Source organism: Littorina saxatilis, linkage group LG3 (assembly GCF_037325665.1).
Source record: "Littorina saxatilis isolate snail1 linkage group LG3, US_GU_Lsax_2.0, whole genome shotgun sequence".
In the NCBI taxonomy this organism is placed as follows: domain Eukaryota; kingdom Metazoa; phylum Mollusca; class Gastropoda; order Littorinimorpha; family Littorinidae; genus Littorina; species Littorina saxatilis.
The window spans coordinates 43,135,368-43,162,069 of NC_090247.1; the positions used below are offsets into that span (position 1 = coordinate 43,135,368).

Genomic DNA, 26,702 nt, shown 5'->3' on the forward strand with positions numbered 1-26,702 from the left:
TCTGGCTGGTTGCAGGGATGTCCTCTTGTCACTGGTACTGGTGCTTAATTATTTCTGAAGTTTTGCTTTCATCCGTAATTCTTTCTCTGCTAGGCGCTGTTTGAAATTGATTAAAATATGACTCAAAAGCCACACAAACATGTCAATATCAATTCACCTTACCTCATACTCAAGAAGAACTCCTGCCATCTTGTTGTAATTGCGGATGATCTTCTTGGCCTCTGGGTTCTGAAACATGATACAGGTGTTTAAAGTATGTAAAATGTGACCAAAATGTTGTAATTGCGGATGATCTTCTTGGCCTCTGGGTTCTGAAACATGATACAGGTGTTTAAAGTATGTAAAATGTGACCAAAATGTTGTAATTGCGGATGATCTTCTTGGCCTCTGGGTTCTGAAACATGATACAGGTGTTTAAAGTATGTAAAATGTGACCAAAATGTTGTAATTGCGGATGATCTTCTTGGCCTCTGGGTTCTGAAACATGATACAGGTGTTTAAAGTATGTAAAATGTGACCAAAATGTTGTAATTGCGGATGATCTTCTTGGCCTCTGGGTTCTGAAACATGATACAGGTGTTTAAAGTATGTCAAATGTGACCAAAATGTTAAGAACATTTACGTCTCACTCCCCAATAATTCTAATTTTACCTCATAACACCAACTTTGAACTCAACATTCTAATCATTAATATATTAACCAAAATATTACTGATTCTCATCTCACACTTTGATGCCCACAGACATAGCAGTACAACAGACTGGAACCACTTTAAAGACTAAGCTGGGTATATAATCCGCCAGTGTTTTTGCCACAACAGATTTTCAAACCGCTCTGGCAACGGTCAAACATTGTTTTCACTTTCTCAAATATTTTTCCACAGAAGGCCTTATTCCGGAAGTTATCAGGCAAAAGATGTGTCTTACTCTTCTCTTCCATAGTACGCACATTAAATCTTGACTAATAGTATCTGAGTAATGAGTTGCTGGCCTGAACAGTTTTTAGTCAAGAAAAGCCTAACTGCCAACGGGACCCAACCGGGTAAACACCGTTTCTTATCAACTAAATTGATACTGTATATATTCCATGCGGAAGTATCGAAGCTTTGTGAGGCTCAATACAACGTTAAGTCCTGAACCATCCAGTTACTTGCTGACCTTAATGATCTCTGCTTTGCTCTTGAAGACCCGCATGGGGATCTCGATCTTGCGGTAGAGCTGACGGGACCATGCGATGCGACCGGCCACGGGCGGCAGGTTGCGAGGAATGACCGGATCCGCCTTGTGTTTCTGGTACAGCTTGCGGATCTGCTCCAGGTCGCGGCCGTACGCCATCATGATCCGCATGTACTTCTCCGTCATGTCCAGCTGGGCTCCGCTGATAGCTTCGAACTTGCCCACCAGCTCCAGGGCTTTCTCCGTCTGAAACACGCAGAGTAGATTAGTTGGGGGTCGGAAAACAGCCACCCTCTATCTTATAGACCGAATATGCTTATCTCAGAAAGATCTTAAATGTACTATAGCATAGTAGATTAATTAGGGGGTAGGAAACAGCCACCCTCTATCTTATAGACTGAATATGCTTATCTCAGAAAGATCTAAAATCGTAGGATAGCTACAGAGGTAGTTAAGATCAGAAATCTTTCCTCAAAATATATTTTTCAAACGTATACAATAACTATAGTCAGCTGTATTCAAACAAAAGCAAGTCTTCTAGCTTCTGATGTTGTTAACCACTACCTACATCACCACCACCATCACTACGTACAGTGAACATTCTTTGCTGTCTTCTGTGTAATGACATACACATAAAGGTATCGTGTGTGTATGTGTGTGTGAGTGTAACTATCTTTTGTCATTTAAGCCCTAGATTGGTTGGTGTTTTTGTTGTTATTTTATCCGAGTTATTTGTATGCTTTGTATGCTTGTTAAAGTTTTGCTCGTTTGTTTTAGAATGAAATTGTAAAGCGCCTGGAGCCAATTGCTGGTGCTAGCGCTATAGAAAGGTAATTATTATTATTTTTATTATTATTATTTATATTGCCTGACTACTTCCCTGTAAGAATATCCTACATAAGAAGACCAAGACTCACAGAGAGTGATCGCTGGAACCAGGAGTCCATGAAGGTCTGAATGGAGTTACGCAAGTTGTCCACCTGGTTACGGAACTCCAGGTAGTCCTGGTCAAACTGGAACGCAACGAAACAAACAGTGCTACTTCATGGCTGACACCCTTTTGTACAAAGTAAATTGATCATGTGTGTATGCTCACGGGGTGAGTCAGTTATTCTTTTTCTGCTTCTTCGTTCATGGGCTGAGACTCCCACGGTACAATCATTTTTTGCATGAGTGGGTTTTTACCCCGCCATTTAGGCAGACATACACCGCTTTCGGGGGAAGTCAGTTATTCGATTTACATGGGTGCTTCATGAGCATGAAAACTCTGCTGTAATTTTGTTCAAAGCCAGCAGTACCATGGGGTGATTGTTATTCCTTGGTGGTTGAGACCTTCTGAAATTGCCAGAAGTCAAGCTTCAGACATAGTCAAATGGACATATTAGTTTGTTGAGTTGCATTGCTCCATCTCACTATGAGCCGTTCCCTTTTTCCTCAAAAATACACTACTAATACACAGTGATGTCCACTCAAGCAAATGTGTTGATGGAAAAATAAAAGTACTGACCTCTCCCTTGCGGTGGTCCAGAAGGTCATAGTTCTTCTTCTTGGAGGAGTCGACGATGGTCTTGTAGCGCACGGAGATGACGTCGATGCCTTCAATCTTGATGTCAGGCAGACCGGCGAACATCTCGATGGTGTTGATCATGTCAGTGATCTTCTCCAGGCGCTTACAGAAAGTGTCAAACTTGCCGAAAATGTAGTTCTCACTGGAGAAAAGAGACACCAGAAAATGACGATACTTTTGTTTTTTCTGTCTGATGTAAAGTTAATGAGGCTAGATCTGCAAATAGATGGATTGCTATTACCCATTACCCACCCAGTCCCACTCCTCCCCTCCCCTGCCATAAATGTATGATGCTTGTTTGAGTCACCATGACAGCAAGACCTGTATAACCTGACATTTTTGCACCTTCAACAAGTCAGAAGTTACATTTTCATTATTTTCTTGTTGTTCTGGTCAGCAATCTTGGGTCTAATGTGCATACACACACACAGTTACACACACAAACACAACAATTCAAACCAAGCAGCTTTCAGTCAGGGAATTCTGACTACAGTTTTGAAGATATATTTGAATGCAGACATACCTGAACTCAAACTGTCTCTCGTTAGTTTTGAAGATACCTGAATGCAGACATACCTGAACTCAAACTGTCTCTCGTTGGGGTTTTCCTTGAGACGCTCTTTGGTTTTCTGAAACTGGCGCTGGTACGCCTCGTTCAGCTTCACACACTCAGCCAGCCGACTACGCAGCTCAGATCTGAAATACAAAAAATTTTTTACACATAACTGATCAGGGATGAATTTTAAAAAGTGCTAAAATAAACACAGCTTATGTCACTAAAAATAAAATGAAATGTCGAGATTCAGCAAAAAGGTGAACCAAAGAGGGTCCCTGATAATACAGTGTTATTCTCAGACTCTGAAGCCATTAGGTCAGTTGAACCTGGGATAAAAAAAATATGTAGAAGTCTGTTCTGGCTAAAAAAAAAAAAGTTCAATCAGATGAGCTCTCACATGTCAAAGCTATCAAATAATTGACCCACCAGGGGTCAAGTATGCGTCAGTGGCCATACACCGAGGCCTCAGAACAACACTGTGTTGGTGTTTCCAAAGCAAGAATATAATAGTTCCGCTACATCAAAACAGTACAGCTTATCACATCATCACCTCCCTCTTCTTCTTTTTTTCTTCTTTTCTTTTTTACATTTAGTCAAGTTTTGTCTAAATGTTTTAACATAGAGGGGAATCGAGACGAGGATTGTGGTGTATGTGTGTCTGTGTGTGTGTGTGTGTGTTTGTCTGTCTGTGTGTGTGTAGAGCGATTCAGACTAAACTACTGGACCGATCTTTATGAAATTTGACATGAGAGTTCCTGGAAATGATATCCCCAGACGTTTTTTTACATTTAGTCAAGTTTTGACTAAATGTTTTAACATAGAGGGGGAATTGAGACGAGGGTCGTGGTGTATGTGTGTGTGTGTGTGTGTGCGTGTGTGTGTGTGTGTGGGTGTGTCTGTGTGTGTGTGTAGAGCGATTCAGACTAAACTACTGGACCGATCTTTATGAAATTTGACATGAGAGTTCCTGGGAATGATATCCCCGGACGTTTTTTTTCTTTTTTTCGATAAATGTCTTTGATGACATCATATCCGGCTTTTTGTAAAAGTCGAGGCAGCACTATCACTCCCTCATTTTTCAATATCTGAAAATTGTAAAAAAAAAAAAAAAAATTATAAAACGATCCAAATTTACGTTCATCTTATTCTTCATCATTTTCTGATTCCAAAAACATATAAAGTCTTGTGGGTAACAAGGACATTTATGGGAAATCGGAATTCCTCTGCTGTAACCCCATGAATATTTATGAGTAGCACATGGACCAATCGCTGGGTAATGCCAGAGATTGTTCCAGCCAGCTTAGCGTGGATGCTCTCCTCTTTGACCTCGTTCGGCCACTCTCTTCTTTGTCTACCTACAGACAACATCATTTTTGCTCTGTCTACTTTTGACTTATTCTTCGTCTTTTCCCTGACTTCTCTTCTTTATACTTCCTTCTCGCTCTCTTGTGTCTTCTATTCTTCTACTTGATCCGGTGTCTTCGCTTCAACGATCATTAAGGTACTGTTATTCATTCTATTTTTCTTCGTTGTTGATCTTATTTTGCCGTGATGCCAGGAAAGCACGCCGTGATTGTAGGCCATTTTTACGGTCGAACAGACCCTCGGTTCCCCCCCCCCCCCCCGATTTCAACCTTATGGGAAAGGTCGATTCAAAAGTTTTTTTGTGTCGCGGGGGAAAGACTTTGGACACTTTAGAAAAAGAAGACATACTAGCCCTTTCGGTACGGAAACCCGACTTGGTATTGCTGTGATAGCAGCTCGGACCGGCGCTCACGTCATCATTTCTAAGCTTTTACCTCGCCAACGTGCCCCTTCGTGTGTAAGAAAACGAATGAATGAAACCACTCTGGAAGAAAAACACGCAAGTTACTTTAAAATGTGTAATCATGCTGTGGGCCTTTCAGTGTTAACAACGATCTCGCATCGTCTGTGCGCGGCGTGCCTTTGGTTCTTTCTGGAACCACAATGGAAGGTTTGACCGATCAACGTCAAATTGGCAACTTGGCTCGAAATTCCACGGTTTGCACCAGTTTTATAAATCAGTTCGCGGTGCCTTGTTGGCTGGCGCTAAAAAGCCCCCGCCGGTGTGAGTTCTGCCATATGCCGCACCCTGCATTTTCGAAATTCCAACATGTTCGGCTGTTTTCGGAATGACGTCATGATCGGCTCCCTCCGTGGAATGTGCTATTTTTGTATGGTTCTATGCCACGGTGCATTTTCTGTTATTGCCAAGCACTGGCCCATGCCACCTTGCACTTTATGTTATTGCCAAGCACTGGCACTATGCCACCGTGCACTTTATATTGATTGCTAAGCACTGGTTCTATGCCACGGTGCACTTGATGTTATTGACAACCACTGGCCCATGCCACCTTGCATTTTATGTTTTTGCCAGGCACTGGTTCTTGGCCACGGTACACTTTCTGTTATTGCCAAGCACTGGCCCATGCCACCTTGCATTTTGTTACCAAGCACTGGCTCATGCCACCGTGCACTCTATGTTGATTGCCAAGCACTGGCTCATGCCACCGTGCACTCTATGTTGATTTCAAGCTCGGGCCAATACCCCCTTACACTTTATGTTGCTGGCCCATGCCACCTTGAACTTGCCAAGCACTGGCTCATGCCACCGTGCACTCTATGTTGATTTCAAGCTCTGTCCCATGCCACCTTGAACTTGCCAAGCACTGGCTCATGCCACCGTGCACTCTATGTTGACTCAGTTCAAGCTCTGTCCCATGCCACCTTGAACTTGCCAAGCACTGGCTCATGCCACCGTGCACTCTATGTTGATTCAGTTCAAGCTCTGTCCCATGCCACCTTGAACTTGCCAAGCACTGGCTCATGCCACCGTGCACTATAAATATTATGTTGATTTCAAGCTCTGGCACTATGCCACCTTGCACATTGTTGATCGCCAAGCACTGGCACTATGCCACCATGCACTTTATGTTGATGCACTCTATGTTGATTCAGTTTAAGCTCTGTCCCATGCCACCTTGAACTTGCCAAGCACTGGCTCATGCCACCGTGCACTCTATGTTGATTCAGTTCAAGCTCTGTCCCATGCCACCTTGAACTTGCCAAGCACTGGCTCATGCCACCGTGCACTATATGTTGATTTCAAGCTCTGGCACTATGCCACCTTGCACATTGTTGATCGCCAAGCACTGGCACTATGCCACCATGCACTTTATGTTGATGCCAAGCACTGGCTCTATGCCACTGTGCACTTTCTGTTTATTGCCAAGCATGCCCCAGTGCACTTATGTTCCGAACTTCACTTGTCCTTCAGCCTAATTGGGCTGACTGGGCCACTACAGTGTGATTGAGGATTTGCCTTCGTAAACGATAGATTCATATTCCTTCTCCTGCTATGTCTCTGTGCCAATGAATACACACCCTCCATACAGAACACTAGTTCGGCTGCCCGTTTGTATTCCTGGTTTGCAGCATGCCTCCTAAGCGCAGAGCTGCCGCTGGTGTTGCCTCGGCTATGGCCAAACTGAGGAGACCAACCCGGGGACCCATCAGGGCTCAAGCACAACCAGTTGATGTCGCCCCCCTGGGAGCCAGGCAACAACCAGTTGCTCCCCCAGCTGCAGCTCCTGACCCGGCGCTTTTCCAAGCGGTCACACAGGCCGTCCTCCAGGCGTTGGTGGCCTTGGAATCTGCCGCTGAGCTCCCCGAGGACCCTGTGATGAACGTGATCGACAACGCCGTCACCAATATTACAGGTACCACCCTTCCCGTAACCCCCGGTCAGTCCCACTTTATATCGTCTTCCAGCCCAGTTACTGCCACTATTTCGGGAAAACTAAAAGACCAAATTTGGCAGGGTCAATTTATTGACCTACATGACCTACTGGAAGATCCCGCTAATGAACCCCCTCTCTTTGCGTTTGACCCGACTTCCCCAACTGGCCTTTATCTACAGAAGCGCCCCAAAATGAAGCCCCAAATGGACCCAACCACATGGACCCTGGCTTGGAACCGTTTTTCTGCCATCGTCACTGCGAGACGGCCTGAGCTAGCTCCTGGGCTAGCTCACCACATGGAGGTCGTGGTCAAGATGGCAGGGAAGCGGGGCGACTGGCGTTTTTATGACGCCCAGTTTCGTCGCCTGATCGAGCGAGGGGAAGCCATTTGGGGTACCACTCACTTGGAACTTTATATGAATGCCACGATGGCATCCCACCCAACCTCCCTTGGGCTTACAAACTCCCTCCCTCGTACTTCCCAACAAGTCCCCATCCCCAGCGGGGCATGTTTTTCCTTCCACAAATCAGGTGAATGCTCAGCAGGCACGCAATGTTCTTATCAACATCAGTGTTTTAATGCTGGGTGCAGAGCATTTCACCCAATCACCCACTGCCCCAAACCAGTGACCCACCCCTTTTCAATCCTGCCTCGGTTTTTAAACAACCGCGGTAGAGGCAATCGCTCCCAGGAGTTTCAATTTGGATCACAGCCCCAGCAATCCTTTCAGCCCCGTTTCTCTCACCCAGCCCACGATACATAAAAACTAGTCACATTTTGAATGTAAACGGCACCATCCGTCTGGTTGTCATACTAGTCACATTTTGAATGTTTTCAAGGCACCATCTGTCTGGTTGTAAATGTAATACTAGTCACATTTTGAATGTTTTCAAGGCACCATCTGTCTGGTTGTAAATGTAATACTGGTCACATTTTGAATGTTTTAAAGGCACCATCTATCTGGTGTCAACCATCAGATTCTGATCACAGACTGTCAGTGTGTCCAAGCCCCATCACTTTATCAGAATTGCGAAAGAAGTCCGCGCTGACATGTTCATGTGGACATTGTTTCTGAAAGTTTTCAATGGCAAACCTCTTGTTCTTCCTGGCAGATTCCTGATCTCGGATTCACTTAACCTGTTCACAGATGCATTTGGTTCACTAGGTTATGGAGCAGTCTTTGGCTCAGTGGTTGTCTGGGACATGGCACGACCTGTGGCGCGCGCTCCCAGTCAATCACCGTGCTTGAGCTGTACCCCATCGTGCTGGCTGTGGAACTGTGGGGAGAGTCCCTCGCTAACAAATGTTTGTCTTTTTACACAGATAATCTGGCCTTGGCGGATATTCTCACCAAACAGACCTCCAAGGATAGACTTATCATGACACAACCCAGTGCAGGTACCTCTGCTGCCCTGCTTGAACCCCTAACCTCCATGTTAAGCCTACTCCTCAAATATACTCCTCAAATCGTCTCTTGCTCCACCCACTCACAGGTCATACCGTCGAGCCTGGATCTTATTTGTAGAGTTTGCTGAGAAGCATTGCCTAGCATTAGCACCTCCCATTCCAGTAGGCACCATTGCACTGTTCATTTCCTTTCTCACGAATAAGTCGTACAAGCCGGCTACAATCTCCTCGTATGTGTCTGCCCTGGGATACATACATAAGATGTGTGCCGTCCCTGACCCAACGTCCTCCCTCAGCCTACTTGCAATTGCGCAGTCCAGGTAAGAGCCCTCTTTTTGCATGCGCTTCTGGCAGACCAGTCCTACCTAAGGAATTCGAAACAGTGCTCAAACGAGCTTTGGTCTTTTGTCAGGTTGACCCATCTCATTACCACAGTCATAGCTTTCGTATAGGGGCAGCAACTGCAGCAGCCAAGCGAGGCTTGTCCGATGCCCAGATCCGTCAGCTCGGAAGATGGAAATCGGATGCCTTCAAAACGTACATACGGTCCTCATGGCATTCGTCCGCACTCTAAGTCCAACCCTGCCTTGTCAGAGTTCAGTTATGCTAGGAAGGGCAGAGTGTACTCTGTAACCACCCCTTAGTGTTATTATGTTCATTGCATTGTTCGGTGTGTCTCTCAGTGGAGCAACAGCTAGGAAGGGCAGAGTGTACTCTGTAACCTGTCCCAGGTTATTATGGTTACTGCCCTGTCATGCATGTCTGTTTGGACTAACCTCCTGCAGAGACTTTTTCAGCTCTCCTCCAAAGGCAGACAGTATTATGACTCCGTACATTTTATGTGTCCATTTTACTGCCGGGAATCTCTCTGTTTCAATTTGTGCAGGATGTTCTCCTGCTCGGTATCCACAACAACAACATAGTCTTTACCAACCACACGGAGGAGGGCCGCTACCAGAACACTGCTCAAATCTACTCATATGATGACACGTCTTTGTCTCCATCCGTTGGATTTCCCCCTAATCAGTGTTGTTGCATAGGCCACTATTTCTCTTAATTCCTACTTTTGGCGCTGCGCAGCCAATTGCCTGGCAATTGTCAGCGTTATGGCGGAACAGCCCCAAAAGCTTTATGGACTCTCTAGATTTTATAATGAAATTCAATTGTTGGATTCCATGAGAATCCCAAACTAAATTAATTAACAGGTTGGGCAATTAACTATCTATTCTTGAAAAACATAGGTAAGGTAAAATAATTACAGAATTTAATAAAATAATTGTCACTTCGGTGGCCTACTGCAGCAACACTATGCATTGACTCTGTTGTTTTTTGCTTGTATGTTAATTGTGTGAACTGTGTCTCATCTGCCTTGTCTCCACTGATTTCACATAAAAAGTCTTGTGGGTAACAAGGACATTTATGGGAAATCGGAATTCCTCTGCTGTAACCCCATGAATATTTATGAGTAGCACATGGACCAATCGCTGGGTAATGCCAGAGATTGTGCCAGCCAGCTTAGCGTGGATGCTTTCCCTTTGACCTCGTTAGGTCACTCTCTTCTTTGTCTATACCTACAGACAACATCATTTTTGCTCTGTCTACTTTTGACTTATTCTTCGTCTTTTCCCTCCCACCCATCCCTATGTTTACCAGTTATCCCCTTTGTTACATATTGCAATGGAAATTTAGATTCTTATCCTTGTCATGGTGTCATATTGCAAGCTATTATTGTTGTCACCTTGCTCAATACAGTATGTTAGTAAATTTGCTTGTACTTTTAGTTCCTGTCACTGGAATGAGTTAGCCTCTAGTCTAACGATGGGTTGTCCATGCCATAATGCTGTCCATGGTTTATTACATTTCATGCCCTTATTGGCTCCTATTCACTTTTGATTCTGACAATTTTTATTCTGCATGCTGCCAGGGTGTGCTGGCACCACCGTTTGAGCTTCGGTGCAGTACCATTATTGATTGGTCTGGAACCGAAACTTAGGCTATAGTCCACAGTTGCACCAGGTCCAGACTACTTCCCTTTCGCCCTGAGCGGTTTTTGGGCTGAGCAGCCGGCGACTGTGGCATCTGGCATAAACATATATCTAAATAATATCAAACTTACGTTTCAATTGTCAGCGTTATGGCGGAACAGCCCCAAAAGCTTTATGGACTCTCTAGATTTTATAATGAAATTCAATTGTTGGATTCCATGAGAATCCCAAACTAAATTAATTAACAGGTTGGGCAATTAACTATCTATTCTTGAAAAACATAGGTAAGGTAAAATAATTACAGAATTTAATAAAATAATTGTCACTTCGGTGGCCTACTGCAGCAACACTATACATTGACTCTGTTGTTTTTTGATTGTATGTTAATTGTGTGAACTGTGTCTCATCTGCCTTGTCTCCACTGATTTCACATAAAAATATGTTATATTTGGATTAAAAACAAGCTCTGAAAATTAAAAATATAAAAATTATGATTAAAATTAAATTTCCGAAATCGTTTCAAAAACTATTTCATCTTGTTCCTTGTCGGTTCCTGATTCCAAAAATATATAGATATGATATGTTCGGATTAAAAACACGCTCAGAAAGTTAAAACGAAGAGAGGTACAGTAAAGCGTGCTATGAAGCACAGCGCAACCGCTGCCGTGCCAAACAGGCTCGTCACTTTCACTGCCTTTTGCACTAGCGGCGGACTACGTTCAGTTTCATTCTGTGAGTTCCACAGCTTGACTAAATGTAGTAATTTCGCCTTACGCGACTTGTTTTATTTTTTCGATAAATGTCTTTGATGACGTCATATCCGGCTTTTTGTAAAAGTTGAGGCGGCACTGTCACACCCTCATTTTTCAATCAAATTGATTGAAATTTGGGCAAAGCAATCTTCGACGAAGGCCGGACTTCGGTATTGCATTTCAGCTTGGTGGCTTAAAAAATAATTAATGAAATTGGTCATTAAAAATCGGAAACTTGTCATTAAAAATGTTTTTTTTGTAAACGATCCAAAAACAATTTCATCTTATTCTTCGTCATTTTCTGATTCCAAAAACATATACATATGTTATATTTGGATTACAAACAAGCTCTGAAAAATAAAAATATGAAAATTATGATCAAAATTAATTGTCCGAAATCGATTTACAAACAATTTCATCTTATTCCGTGTCGGTCCCTTATTCCAAAAACATATAGATATGATATGTTTGGATTAAAAACAAACTCAGTACGCTAAAAATAATAGAGATACAGAAAAGCGTGTTATCCTACTCAGCGCGACCATTACCGCACTATTCTGGCTTGTCGATTTCACTGCCTTTGCCACGAGCGGTGGACTGACGAAACTACGAGTATGCGGTCTTGGTGAAAAAATGCAGTGCGTTCAGTTTCATTCTGTGAGTTCGACAGCTTGACTAAATGTTGTTATTTCGCCTTACTCGACTTATTCTTCCTTTCTCCTCACCTTGGGAGTTCCCAGATCTTGGACACACCCTGCATGATGTAGGCCTTGCATGTGGTGATCATCTGGTTGGTGACCTTGACGAAAAGAGAGGTCATGCGCTCCGAGGTGTTGTAGTACTGAGAGATGCTGTAGATCATGCGGATGGCGTTCATCAGACTGGGGATGTGCTCAATCATGGAGGCCTGGAAAATATTTTATGGAGAAAATGTTAGTGAGAGATTTTTGATTCCATACCCATTTGCTGTTAAGCAAGATACCTTTTGAACATATCAGAGAACAGAAAAAAAGAACAACAATAAATAACAAACAAAACAAAACAGTACACCAATTCAAATTATGCTGCTGACTGGTTGTTTCACTCTTAGGTGGGTCTGCAAAATGTAATATGGAATGCTGTTGTGAGCATATTACAACAGTAATACACTGAAGTGCACCCATATGATAGATGTATTGATAGGTGTACCACAGACTTAATTTGCCATATGAAGTAGCATTCATATTCCACTTGAAATGAACATACTCCAATAATGAAAGAACACTTGTATCCTTCTGGAAGGTGAAACTAATGTCTATGATGTTTAAAACATTTTTTTTTTAAATCCTTAACTCACCAAGACAAGAACAGCACAAGTACAGCATCAAAATGTTCTCCTACGAAGCCGAATTCTTTTGCTTTTTAAACTTATTTGTCTCATCTACAGGCTTTTTAAAAACAATATTTATTTTTTAGATTATTGTCTGTGAATCAATCACCCAGAAAAAGGTGAGTGGGGGTGGGAGCAGAAATCAAAGTAGACTGACCGGTGTACACTTGACCAGAGGTCCAAAGAACTTGTCCAGCGTGTACAGGTACTTCACGTTGTCCTTGGCTTCATTGGCAGCATCAGTGATGCGTCCATCCTGCACACAAACAAGAACAATTGTTCAAAGAGAATCGAATACATTGGAACTCTTATTTTAAGGCCTACAAAAATATGAAAAAATCAGGTCTTCTTTCTTCTTCTGCGTTCGTGGGCTGAAACTCCCAAGTTCACTCGTGTTTTTGCACGAGTGGAATTTTACGTGTATGACCGTTTTTACTGCGCCATTAAGGCAGCCATACGCCGCTTTCGGAGGAAGCATGCTGAGTATTTTCGTGTTTCCATAACCCACCGAACTCTGACATGGATCTTTTCCGTGCACACTTGGTCTTGTGCTTGCGTGTATACACGAAGGGGGATAAGCCACTAGCAGGTCTGCACATAAGTTGACATGGGAGATCGGAAAAATCTTCACACTTAACCCACCAGGCGGCTGCGGCCGAGATTCGAATCCTCGACCTTCCGATTAAGAGGCCGACGTCTTACCACCCCGCCACAGCGCCCGTCCTAAAATCAGGTCTTAAAATGGCTGGAGAGGAGCTTCCAAAGTACCCATGGCATTGCAAGGCAATTCACAGAAGTCAACCCAAATAATGTAGTATAGAAAGTAAAGGACACTGTCATATGACTCCCTGATTATTCAAAGCAAGTCCAAAAGAGGTCCAAGATAAGAGGCTTCACTGGTAACAAGTTGGGAATCATGGATGGGCATACTTTACGCAGCATGCACATAACGGATGAGAGTTGATCATTGTGACCTTGGATTTGGAACAGGTTCCTTGGTGCTTGCAGAACACTGGCTGTTATTTTTAAAAATTACATCCGGGTCAACACAGAATAAAGTCGTCTGCTATTGTTGCAGACGCAAGGTAAAAAGTAACTGTACACATTGTGTCATCATGTGTTGCATAAATTCCCTTTTCTTCACGTTTCGTGTATTTTCTCAAAGCTACTTTTTTGTCACTTCAAAAGCCTAAGGCTTTTTTTCTAATAAACTTGCGTTGTTGAAACTTTGCATACATCTTGATTTGTGTTATTTCGCAGATTTTATTAGAGCGTTTTGTTGAATTTTTTTTTCGTGAGAAGTTATACCATTTTTGGGGGCAGTTTTTCATAAAATTCAAGGTCACTCATTTTTATCACTGATATCTTTTGAATGACTGTAGATTTAAAAAAAAGCCTCAACAAAAGTTGGGTATTGTGCTAAAGTATAAATAACAAGCACCAAAACAAAATTCGTTACAGTTTTGTAAAAGTTTTAAAAAGTGGCAGTTTGGCGGCCATCTTGGACTGCTACCAAGGCAACCGGTGATCCAATTTTCTTTTTTTTTCCATTTTCTCAGGAGATGGACTGAGTTCTTTATTTGTGCAATAATTTTTGACCCAATACTTATCAAACAAAACAAAAATCCCTTTTAACACCAGTGCCTGCCCTTAAAAGGAGAAGTCTTAAATTGGAGTGTTCCACTGCAGCACATCATGAAGAAGCACTAGACTGAGACGCAGCATTCTACCCTGAAAGTTACAGGCACTCTACATAATTAATCCTGTCCAAAAATATAAGCTTAGAACTATCATGATTCACCTAGGACGCGAGAGCTTGAAAGAGAAATAATTTTGGTACAATTCTCTCCCTTTTCTCAATCCACTCAGATATTCAGTATTTTACACACTATATTTGCCATATTAACTGAGCCATTAATCAAATATTGTCAGTGCGCCCAACATTTCCATTGGTATTTGTTGAAGTTTGGCACCCTACTTATGAGCTGAGGCCTGAAATAAAACATTCCTGAGTCCTGAGTGCTTGACACTGTTTATAATTAGACCCTTGCACTCGTGCCATGTATGACCCACCAGATCTTTCCACTTCTTGAGAGCCTTGGACTTGGCTACCTGTAGCACACCCACAACTGCCTTTACGCGCGGGCTCTTCATCTGCTCCAGAAGGCTGTAACACATCACATTCATCATTACAGTCAATGACTAGGATCACCATTCTGTCATTATCACACAGCAAACTAGACCATGGACAGACTAGCAGCTTCATTAAAATATTCCTCAACTGTGCACCATTTTGTGCCCTGTCACTACAACCCCTTTTAATTCAAACCCATTTGAAATTGAATCGTTGAGAACTTTTCTCAAAACAGGAGCATTAATTTGGGCTAAATCTAGCTGAAGCTAATCTTTTGTTCAAACACAGAAAACTTCTCATTTTTTTTAAACCCTCTTAACATAACAGCTACACATTTTCTCATGTTTAATCTTTTTCAAGTACACCACCATTCCATCAAACCAAAACTGACAATGGCAGATCAAATGAAAATATTCAAGCAGTTACTAAAAAAAAAAAAGAAAAGTTGTTTGATTCTAACTTACTTTTTAAAACATATCAATGCTATTTACAAAAATATAAAGCAAAAACAAATGGCAACCCCTACTTGTTGAACTTGGCCATGCGAGACTTCCAATAGGCGAGCTCAGCAGTGGGTCCGATATCGTCAGCCTCACGTCTCATCTGCTCGCTCTCGGCCAGCACTTGCTCAATCTGCTTGGACCATGTTCCCAGCAGCTCTTCCAGCTTCTCCAGGCTTTCAGTGTTGCTGGCTGGAAAGACAAAGACAGTAAGTTATTCTTACAATTCTGATGATGGCTTAATTTTATCAATTCCTTGCTTCATTTGCTTGCTCTCGGCCAGCACTCGCTCGACCTGTTTGGACCACTTTCCTGCAGTTTTTCAAGCTTCTCCAGGCTTTCAGTTTTGCTAGCTGTAAACACAGAAATGTTAAAGTTCTTGCTACTATTCTGATTGCCTCTCATCCCATCTACATGCCTTCGGCTGTACTGCTTGGACAACAATCTTTGCCGTTCTTCCAGCATCTCATGGCTATCAATGTTACTTGCTGTTACACAACTACAGGTAAAGGTTATTCTTACTTTACTGCTAAACACATTTTGCGACGAATCATAAACCTTACAACAGACAATTGTCACTACTATGGTCAGGAGGTTCAGACATGCTTTCTGATTTGTTCTTTCTCCGATGTTTCTTTTTCACCTACACTGCTGGTGATTTATACCAAATGTACGGGGGGGGGGGGGGGGGGGGGGGGGGTGAGAGTGGCTAACTTTGCACAGAGCTTTTCCCGAATCTGTAAATCAGCCTGCAAAGTGTGTTACTTATCTATGTATATTTCATAAAAATAAAGCAGCAGGTAGTTTTGATATTTGACTCTGTCTTTGTCTGTGAGTACCAACTTCTTTTGTTTTTCAACTTTGTTTATCTCACCCACAGTCATCTTGTTGATTAGATTTAGAACAGAAACTGACCAGCATCCTGGTAGTCAGCAGGTGTCTTGACGGTGTCGATGATGGGACCGACGCCGTTTTCAGCCAGTGCTACCTGCCCCTCCATGTTGGTCCTGGCAGTCATCAGGTTGTTAACGAACTTCTCCACCTGTTCCAGGAAGTCCTCCACCTGTGCTGACAGACTGCGACGACCGTTTCTGGCACCTTCTTCCTCCTCTTCTGTCGCCTGGGGGCGCTCCACAGTCAGGGTACCCCATTGCTGAAAAAAAATAAAACAAAAATGTGTGATTCAAAATATTCTGATCACCAAATTTAAAATTAATTAAATACTATCTGGTGGGGAAATTTTATAAAATTCAAAATGTCAACCATGAAGTGAAGATTTTCTCCTTTTAGAATCTGCTTTGTTTCTGTATATTTTTCTGCTGAAAAACTGTGTGTTTCAGTGACAAAGTCGACTTGTATTTCTGATCAGAACAACAAAAATCCTAGTGTTGATAAGTTCTTGATCCCCTTTTTATTTTATTTCTATTTTATTTTTGATTTTACTTTGTTTCAGTATTAAATATGATTTTCGCATTCCATCATTATCAATAGCCTAATAGAACAAATCTCAAACCACATTGTCACTTTGGAGCAGAGAAACTGTCAATCATACGGTGTAAAAATAAAAGTGACATGATAAACAAAAGTCTCGCTCGAATCACAAGAAAGAACCAAGCGTTTACCTCCAGAGACTTGAGCGCAGGTAGAACGATGCGAGACAGGTGTTTTTCCATGCCACTGAGAACCTTGCCACCAGTTGCGTCGAGCGTGCCGAAGTTCACCTCCTGCCCAATGTTCTGAATGGTGATGGCTTTCTGGGTCACACGGAGAAAGTACAGGCAAATTCCATGTAGCCCCTGAGAAAGAAATGGGTGTTATTAGAATAATCCTGCAAGTAGCAGAAAGCAATACAGTTGAAAGTTCCTTAAAAGACCTCCAAAGGAGAAGGCAGGACTGTGACGCACGTAGTTTTCTAGCCCCACCAGGGAGTGGTGAGAGATGCCAGGCCAAGGAAATAGAACAGGACTCACTGAATCAAAGAGGGCTCTGCGACCAAAGAAGGCTGTATCCTATCCCTCTGTTATCCCTACATCTCTAAGGATCACAAAGTCCCGCTTGCTAATTTCACAACAAATGAATGATAGGCGAGTTGGAATGGAACCCCATTTTTAAAGGCAGTTGGCATCTCTCACCACTCCCTGGTGGGGCTAGAAAACTACGCGCGTCACAGTCCTGCCTTCTCTTTTGGAGGTCTTTTAAGGAACTTTCAACTGTATTGCTTTCTGCTACTTAGACGCTATTTTTTCACATTTTCTGTTCATTTTGTCTGTAAATTTACTTTCATTTGAAAAAGCCCTCCCCTTCAAGACCTCATTTTTCTTTGATTTTTGTAGGTCTTATAAAATAGGGGTTCCACTGTACACAACACATCAACAAATTGTTACCAGTGAACATGCAAGACCCTACGTCCTCCAACCATTGAACATTAGAAGCAGATGGAACGTTTTGCACGCCCACTGTACCGACATATTATGCTGAGCATCAAAATGATTCAATGAGCAAATCATAGAAATAATGTTGAACTTATGGTACCTCAGTATCTCCATTGGAGATGAAGAGTCTCTTCGTCGGGTTTGGGTTGTTTGGCATGACTCGCTGGAAAACAGAAGAAAATAATTAGAATTTGGTGATCACAAAACTGTAAAATGTAAGTTTTATCAAATTTAAAGAGAGAAAAACATAGCACCAAAAACACACCTACTGCTACCTAAAAAATCTACCACATTCCCTCTAACAAATATAAAAGTTTAAGACAACTGACTATCTCACAAAGATTACATTGAGCTGTACCAGGCAAGTAAATTAGCATACATTTGGCTTGCAGCTGGCAATTAGGTTTGATCCTCAAAAAGGTAAAAAAAATTCAGCCAGTTAAGATGCATTACGATCTACTATTATGATAAAAAAAATTTTTTTTTTTTTTTTACAGTAACACTCTGCTGCAAACGTCTTAAGAGGAACTTAGAGAATGAGAAAGATTCTTCCAAAATATGAGAGAGACAGAGAAAGAGGGAGATTTGTACCACAATATAATAGAGTGAAAGGAGGAAGGGAGGATCGAGCGATGGAAGGAGAAAAGCAGACATACCTGCATAGACAGACAGGCTTAGGGGAGGGGATTTAGAGTTTACACAGAGCAGAAGGCAAAACATATGCATGAGTTGTACAGTAACTTTAGTTAACCTTACATGACTGTACAGAAGAGAACCTTAAACAAAATGAGGCAGAGCGTTGTTAAGATATAAATAACCAAGGGGAAGTAATCGCTCTTTATGCATACGACATGTGTAATGGAGTAAACGAGAGTTGTACAGAACCTTTCTCCTGGCACCTTGTTAATTTCAATGCTTGTTGTTCTATCAGGTGCCAGGAGAAAGGTTCCGTACAACTCTCGCTTACTCCATTACACATGTCGTATGCATAAAGAACAATGTACAGAAGAGATTCACACGCACAAGGAAAATTGTTAGGAAGACAGGGAAGTCAAGGCTTATAGAGAAGAGGTTTGAGTTATGGGGAGAAGCAGGTAAGATGTTTGGTTGCTTCAAACTAATTAAATCTTACATATATCCAGGTCAACATACAACTAATGGAAACGACATGAAATAACCTTCAGGCAGTTGGGAAAGAGGAAGGGGGGGGGGGGGGGGGGGGGGGAATTCTGTTAGGAAAATAAATAAGCTTAACCATCCCAACAAAGACACAAACCACAAAAATGCAGGCAAATTCCCTTCCCTTCTGCATAGGTCAGTCTCAAGTAATTAACATTTGACCCATTCGGAATCCCAAATTTGCTTACTTCGATCTCCTATTCACGCCACAATTGGAAATAGCACACGAAGCGCCCTCTCCCACATTTGTTGCAGCATAGACTCACCTGTTTATGTGTACTACTATTTACACGTGGGCACTGAGAAAAAATAACGTACAAATGGTAAGTATTATTTCAAAACCAAAATCAAAGCAAGAAATGAAAGATGCATGCTGTTAAGACCGGAGGGGAAAATCTATCAGAAACAGAGCTGTTTCCTTGAATAATCTAGCTTTCACAGAGAAAGCATAACTGTTGAAAAGGAATTTAGGAAGAGTAAAGAAAGGAAACTATAGACTAGCAAGTATCAGGACTTTATACAAGAAAGAGGAAGACTGAAGAGTCAGTTCCGTAACCTCACCTGATAACCACCCTGCAATAATTATGAGACGATCAAGTTAATGCAGTGATATAGACTAGAGTAATGATTTGCCAGTTATAATGTACACAACATTAAGTCCCGCATGTGCACCAAAAGAAAAATAACAACCACAAAACATGAGCACAGAACAGGTTACAAACAATACCATCGCACGAAACTGTTATATTTGTATTAACATAAACAAACAAACAACTAAGAAAAGCAATGACCTTTATAAAAAATCAAAACTTGACTAAATATAAAAAAAAGAAAGCCAAGCACACAAAACTACAAAACCCAAATGCAAAACAAGCTTTCTGTGCAACAACTCAGTTACAAACAAAAACAAGTGTGCAACAGTCTTTTTATTAGACAATAATGCAAATGTTGTCCATTTGAGATTAAAAACAATTGTCAGCATGAAAACAAATGCCAGGAACACAAGTGTGTATGTGGTAACATTACACAGCAAGCTGTGCAAAGTTTTGTGCCTTCTAAAATGTATCTAATAAATGACATTCTTTTTAGGACTCACCGCAACTTCTTGATAGAAAAACATCAGCTTGCGTGCCCCATTGGCAGCGAAGAATGCGTCCATGGTGTCAAACTGAAAAGAGCAGGATTTGCATAATAAACTGCACAATCTCTTAAAATAAAGTAAAATAAAATAAAACAAAGAGAAAATAACAGAAATCATAATTAAACAATATCACTTAAGGCCTGAAAATGGAATTAGTACGTAACTTCCACACAATTTACTCCTTTCCATTCAGACACTTCTGAACACTGATAATTCACTGTAGATAAATCAAACATTCAACATCTAGTATTGAATCAACTGACAACTGCCGAAACCAGGACACATTTAGGCAAACTGGTACGTACAAGCTAGCAATTATTAAAATCCACTTACTTTTTCATCTCCAAGAATGAAGTCTTCTACAGTCGAGCTGTCTAGACCCAGAGCATCTGCCATCTGAAGCAGAGATAAATGTTGATCAGTAAAGTATTTCCTTATACATTAAAATACAATCCACAATTCAAGCCTGACATCTATTGATCTGTTGTCAGACACATATGATAAATTAAGTGGCATTAGGATGACTAGAACATAACTACAACTTCATCAAATAAATTAAATGTATGAGAATAGTGTAAAGATCTAACAAAGACCAATGTGATCTTGAATGAAGACTATATTTAATACATAGACTGTAGCTGTCAGTAATTTGTTACCTACTATCATAATATATGCAAGTCTTATTTTCCACACAAGACCAACAGTAGAATCAAAATGATATTTTTAGTGTTGACACTGTTATCTGCTTAGGGCGACTATCACAAATGTTGTTAGTGAATGTTGAAACTAACAGGAAGAATAATGGATCAAATTAAATGCTTCTTTAGTCTCTCTTAAATATTCTGAAATCTGTTCTCTTAAATATTCTGAAATCTGTATTTTTTTTCTCACTTGTGAAAGAAGAGGCATTATCACAGCTCAAATAGTAACATGCTTTTTCCACAGAACAGACCAATCGAAAATTTTTAAGTAAATTTTCATTTCATTAATATACTTACCCGAATCACATAAAAGCATTGACGCAGTCTTACATGCTTAAGGTCTGAAAAGGCTACCCGTCTTAAACAATTTTAAAAGGGAGACACCCAACACAAAAGTGTAAATACAGGCATGGTAATGACCATCTACCCGGGGAGTTACCTCCCGTCCGGGTTACGTGACGTCACTTCCCCTGTAAACACCACATGTCTTCATACGACTTAATAGACTCAAAAAATCATATGCGGGGTTGGCGGGAGGGCATACACTATGTGATTCGGGTAAGTATATTAATGAAATGAAAATTTACTTAAAAATTTTCGATTAAATTACATATTCTTACTCCGAATCACATAAAAGCAGATAGCTTCAACAAGGCGGTGGGAAAGAAAAATCCAACTCACTCTAAAAACCTTGCCAAAACCCTGGCCTGCTGCCAAAAGGTCAGGAAAAGGGCCCAGTGAGAAAGAAAAACTAACTCACTCTAACCCTTGCCAGGAACTGGCCCGCTGCCAAAAAGCAGAAAAGGACCTGAGAACTATCCTGATTGACAGTCGTGATGTCTCTCAGGCAAAAGTTGCGAAAGACGACATCAGAGAGCCAGAAATGTGTGCCCAGCACTTCTTCCAATCTCCTGGACCAAGCGACCCAGAAAGAGAACCCAGCCTTGGATAAAGCCGAGCCGAGTAGAGAGGGAAAGACAAGCTGCCCCCCCCCCTTTCGGATGGAAGGAAATGCACATGCACCGAAAAACGATCTATGCGTAAGGTAGTCCGATCAGTGAGGTGAGGGACAAACCTCGCGGCGACCATAAGACGATCACGCCAAAGTAATCAAACTTAGGAATGGCGTGAAGCCCAAGTCGGTGAACCTCTTACTTCCGGCCGAAACTGGAAGCAGCTGTCGCGGACGACTGCTGACGTAAGTCGAAGCTCGAACCGGGCGTGACAGTAGCCTGTGCACTAGCTGGTGAACCTCTTACTTCCGGCCGAAGCTGGAAGCAGCTGTCGCGGACGACTGCTGACGTAAGTCGAAGCTCGAACCGGACGTGACAGTAACCTGTACACTAGCCAGTGAACCTCTTACTTCCGGCCGAAACTGGAAGCAGCTGTCGCGGACGACTGCTGACATAAGTCGAAGTTCGAACCGAACGTGACAGTAGCCTGTGCACTAGCTGGTGAACCTCTTACTTCCGGCCGAAGCTGGAAGCAGCTGTCGCGGACGACTGCTGACGTAAGTCGAAGCTCGAACCGGACGTGACAGTAGCCTGTGCACTAGCCAGTGAACCTCTTACTTCCGGCCGAAACTGGAAGCAGCTGTCGCGGACGACTGCTGCTGAAGTGACCGGTGACCCAAAACAAAATGACTAAAAGCCAGAGTGTTACAGAACAGTCTGCTTGAAGGCAAATGAAGGAAATTCAAAAACCCCAAGTAAACTTCGTAGCCAAAAACCTGAGAGAGGAGATAAGCCACAAGAATGACTCCTCCAACATGCATTGCCAAAGACAATGTCCCCTCAGGAAAATCTGAATGTTACTTCCGAGGCCAACTCAAGCGCAACTTAAGTTTGGACGAAACACCAGAACACGTCTGATCGCTAGAGAAAGACGGAGTCAGACTCTGCGAAAGACGCCCAGGACCAAGTCCAGCAGCTCGTGGCAAACTGAGAAGAACGGGGAAGCCTGAAAACAGCAGCCCCACTCAAACGGAAATCGTCCTATCTCATCTCCTTCGAAGTCCGAAGCCACAATAACAGGGAAAACAACAACCATCCCGCCCACAGGTGGAATGGCTGTTGCACCAGCCGAGGCTAAAAACCCTGGATGCCCTAAGGTCAGCCGCTGTTCCGAAACTCAGACGTACCTATGAAGCGTCTGTGAAAGAAACAACCTCTCCGGTAAAACCGGAAGTGCCACTGCAGCAGCCCGTGGCTGAACTGCTGTTACACAACTGAGGACTGAAGCTGTAAAACCGAAGGACCGCGCTAGCACCGACCAGAAGAGACCTCAGCGGGTGCTCGAGCTGATGGGCCTAGATCACTGTGAAAGGATCGGCTGACGCATAAACAAATATGCACTCATTAGATCAATGGGAGTCCCCCGACCTCACCACTCCCACAAACTATTGGCTGTGTACAGAGACCATCCAATGAAAACTTGCAAGGAGAAGACCCGCCCCGCCATCACCAAAGTGGAGGGCGGAGGGGGGGGGTGTGACCGGGGGCACTTCCTTGGGGAGAGAGGCTAGCAGCTAGGGCTGCCCTTCTCCCTGCCCAAAGGTGATCTAATTCTCGAGAATCAGACAGAGACTGCCCATTGGCCGCCTGCTGAAAACATCCCGAGGCCTGAGCCTGCTTCCCGTGAGGAGGCTAGCTCTGCTTTAACCCTTGTAGAGAGAAGTCAGAGATCCGCTGATCTCTAACCCATGGGATCTACTTTCTTTCTGGTAACAATCACCAAAGTTCAAAAAGCAGATCCCTCTACTCCGATCAAAGCCCAATTGTCCCTCCTAGCCTGCTCAGAGACCTGAGCATGCGAGAGAAACAAGTCCTCCCTACACCCGACTGTAAAGCGAGGTGAAGGGAGGACAGCCTCTTAGTTCCTCGTTCGCCCTAGCCAGGCTGAACGAGTGGAGATGCCATCAGAGTCCTGACACACACTAAGCGTGAAATGTTCAGTGACTCCAGGAAAGAGCGCGAGAGCGCTCTGACGACCATCTCCGAAAAAGAGGCAAATTCCAAAAACTGACGTCCAAATTCCTCTAAGTTCCTGCGTTCCCATTAAGGTGTACGCGGAAGAGCAAAGACGCCAGCAAACTCCGACCCAGCTTCAGCCAAGTGAACTTCCTATGACAGGAAGAAACAAAAGACGAAGCTTGAGTAGCCGAAGACAGCCGAGGCTGCGCGTGTTCCGGAACTGACCCGTGAAAAACCGGGTATCAGAACCGGAACCCGTGGATACCACTTCCGGTAGGAGATGGCCAGCCAAAACCTGCGGAAGATGGTACCCACATGGAAGGTGACTATCAAACCGGAAGTAGGAAAAACTCCTCCTTCGCGGAACGGAAGTCCGACATCGCTGAATGCAACCAAAGAGGAAGCCAATGTCCCTCCATAAAAAATCTGGAAGTAATCTCCATCGAGGCCTCGAGAGAAGCCGAGAGATTCGACAGAACGTGTCTGGTCTCTGGCTAAAGACTGTATAACAGAATAGCCCAGAGAACTGACACTAACCGAAGTCCAGTTGCAAGTGGAAAGCTACTGAACAGGATAACCGGAAAACCGGAAACCCGTTCAACCGGAAACCGTCCTGTCTCACCCCTCCCATAAGAGGGTAAGACAAAGAGGAGGTAACATCCGAAGCCACCAGAACTGAATAGACAGTAGACGCAACACCCGACCAGTGAAGTGACTACCGTCCCGGCCGAGGCTGAAAACCTGCATGCCCATAGGCCAGCCGAAGTTCCTCACTTCGCTAACAGTGTTAGGAAGGAGAACAATGCATCCGGACAAAGCCGGAAACGCAACAGACAAAACCGCACAATGCGGAAGCAAATGTTGCGTGGACTGAGGACAGAAGACCGAACGCCCGTAGGCTAGTCCCCGGTCAACTCCAGTAGAGACACACAGTGTAATCGCAAAGGAAAACCTATGCTCCCAGTAAACCGGAATGACGACTGTCCGGATGTCCGTAGGACGTAACCTGTTCCTCACTCACTCCCTCCGTATAGGAGCAGCAGGAGGAGAAACGGCAACTCCGGGCGGAGCCGGCAAAGCAACGGACGAAGCCGCATAAACGGAAACGCCTGTTGCGATGACTAAGGCCGAGGCCAGAACGCCCGAAGGCCAGTCAACGGTCAACCCCAGCCATGACCTCTGTGAGTGCACGGGATGAAGGACCTTCGTTTTCGGGAAAACCCGGAAGCGCGACTCCCGAAAACGGAAGCCGCCCTTGCCTATTCATAGCCGTGCACACGATGTAAACAGGCTTAGAAAGAGCAGAATATAAGCAACGGACGAAGCCACATACAGTGGCAGCGTCTGCTGCGAGGACTTGGGCTGGAAGCCCGGTGGCCCGAAGGCCAGTCCACAGTCGACACCAGCAGGGACCTTCGTGGGTGTGCCAGATTGACCTTCGCTTCCGGGAAAACCCGGAAACGCGACTCCCGCAAGCAGAAGCCGCCCTTGCTCAGTCACGGCCGTACACGCTGTGCGATCAGGCCTAGAAAGAGCAGCATATCCTGACTAGCAGGAAGTTTTGCAGTCGACACCAGCAGGGACCTTCGTGGGTGTGCCAGATTGACCTTCGCCTCCGGGTAAACCCGGAAACGCGACTCCCGCAAGCGGAAGCCGCCATTGCTCAGTCACGGCCGTACACGCTGTGCGATCAGGCCTAGAAAGAGCAGCATATCCTGACTAGCAGGAAGTTTTGCAGTCGACACCAGCAGGGACCTTCGTGGGTGTGCCAGATTGACCTTCGCCTCCGGGTAAACCCGGAAACGCGACTCCCGCAAGCGGAAGCCGCCATTGCTCAGTCATAGCCCTACTCGCTATACGATCGGGCTTAGAAAGAGCAGCATATCCTGACGGGCAGGAAGTTTGCAGGTAGTGAGCCTGCGACCAAGAACTGTTGCTCAAAAGAGAGCGTCCGGTGGCTTCACGAGAGCCAGTGGAGCAGTTCGACTTACCGTCCATGCCCCCCAAGGAGGCAGCAGACGCAGCTGAAGGCCCGCGACCGGAAGCCGTGGCCGACAGGAAGCCAAAGAGCGGCCGTCACCCGCCGCCGGCGGAAGTACAACGCTGGAGACGGCGTGTGAAGCTGCAATCTTCCCTCCCAAACTGCTAAACTCAGGAAAAAGAGAGCAAAGCAGTATAGACACCAGAGCGCCGCGCTCCGATGCCAAGAGAGAGAAAGCAAGAAGCAAGACACGTCACAGACGTGCTAAACTGCCCCCCAAATTCATTTGGGGCAGAAGAAGTAACGGACAAAGCGGTTATACAAGCTTAGTACGAAACAACAACAAATACCAATGGTCTGAAAGACCAATGACACACACCTAGCCATGTTATCTCACAGTCAGACGCGCTGACACAGACAACAGGCGGCAAAACAGAGAGTTACTGGAAATTAACAAGTCCAAAACGGACGAAAAATTCAGCAACTACAACGAACTTCCTGTCAAACTAATGACTAAAAAAGGAAGCGCTTACCAACTAACAAAGCAGAAGGCAAGTAAAGAGGTAAAATAAGGTTTACCTAACCAAAACATAGGCCGTGCCACATTCGCCGTCAGCTAAGCTGACACGCAAACGTGGGGCCCCAAAATGCGTTACTGAAAATTTAACAAGTCCGCAAAACGGACAAAAAGTCAGCAACTACAACAACATTCTTGTTAAAATAATGACCAAAATGGAAAGAGCTCACCAAACACGTAAAGGCAAGCCGTTAAGACGGGTTAGGAGGCCGGTGGGTGTCCTTACAAACACCAGCACGCAGCCACACACGGAGCCAAAAATTCGACGACCTCTCTGCTGTAGGCTGAAATGTCGTATGAAGACATGTGGTGTTTACAGGGGAAGTGACGTCACGTAACCCGGACGGGAGGTAACTCCCCGGGTAGATGGTCATTACCATGCCTGTATTTACACTTTTGTGTTGGGTTGCTCCCCTTTAAAATTGTTTAAGACGGGTAGCCTTTTCAGACCTTAAGCATGTAAGACTGCGTCAATGCTTTTATGTGATTCGGAGTAAGAATATGTAATTTAA

At 43.8% G+C, this 26,702-nt stretch overlaps 2 protein-coding genes across 3 annotated transcripts in view; one reads left to right on the forward strand and one right to left on the reverse strand.

The window, feature by feature from the left end:
* Positions 1–20,355, reverse strand: part of LOC138962432 (dynein axonemal heavy chain 5-like) — a gene marked incomplete at its 5' end in the record, with an annotated part of 134,548 nt that extends 114,193 nt beyond the window's left edge. For both annotated transcript variants that reach the window (XM_070334240.1, XM_070334239.1), the window contains 14 exon segments: positions 163–228; positions 1,158–1,421; positions 2,093–2,188; positions 2,683–2,884; positions 3,319–3,438; positions 11,930–12,111; positions 12,731–12,829; positions 14,647–14,740; positions 15,234–15,399; positions 16,123–16,360; positions 16,830–17,003; positions 17,740–17,802; positions 19,915–19,986; positions 20,293–20,355. In XM_070334240.1, the coding sequence (XP_070190341.1) occupies positions 163–228; positions 1,158–1,421; positions 2,093–2,188; positions 2,683–2,884; positions 3,319–3,438; positions 11,930–12,111; positions 12,731–12,829; positions 14,647–14,740; positions 15,234–15,399; positions 16,123–16,360; positions 16,830–17,003; positions 17,740–17,802; positions 19,915–19,986; positions 20,293–20,355 (1,899 nt within the window).
* LOC138962433 (uncharacterized) lies at positions 5,895–9,773 on the forward strand. Its single transcript, XM_070334241.1, has 2 exons — positions 5,895–7,038; positions 9,354–9,773. Exons 1-2 carry the CDS (start codon positions 6,756–6,758, stop codon positions 9,449–9,451), a joined length of 381 nt encoding a protein of 126 aa, XP_070190342.1. The 5' UTR covers positions 5,895–6,755; the 3' UTR covers positions 9,452–9,773.
* Positions 20,356–26,702: the final 6,347 nt, after the last annotated feature.

Bases quoted from the DNA above. Each gene is read 5' to 3' on its own strand.
- LOC138962433 (XM_070334241.1), top strand. From the start codon at position 6,756: ATGCCTCCTAAGCGCAGAGCTGCCGCTGGTGTTGCCTCGGCTATGGCC. The intron at 7,039-9,353 runs GTACCACCCTTC...CAATTTGTGCAG, and splicing joins CGCCGTCACCAATATTACAG to GATGTTCTCCTGCTCGGTAT.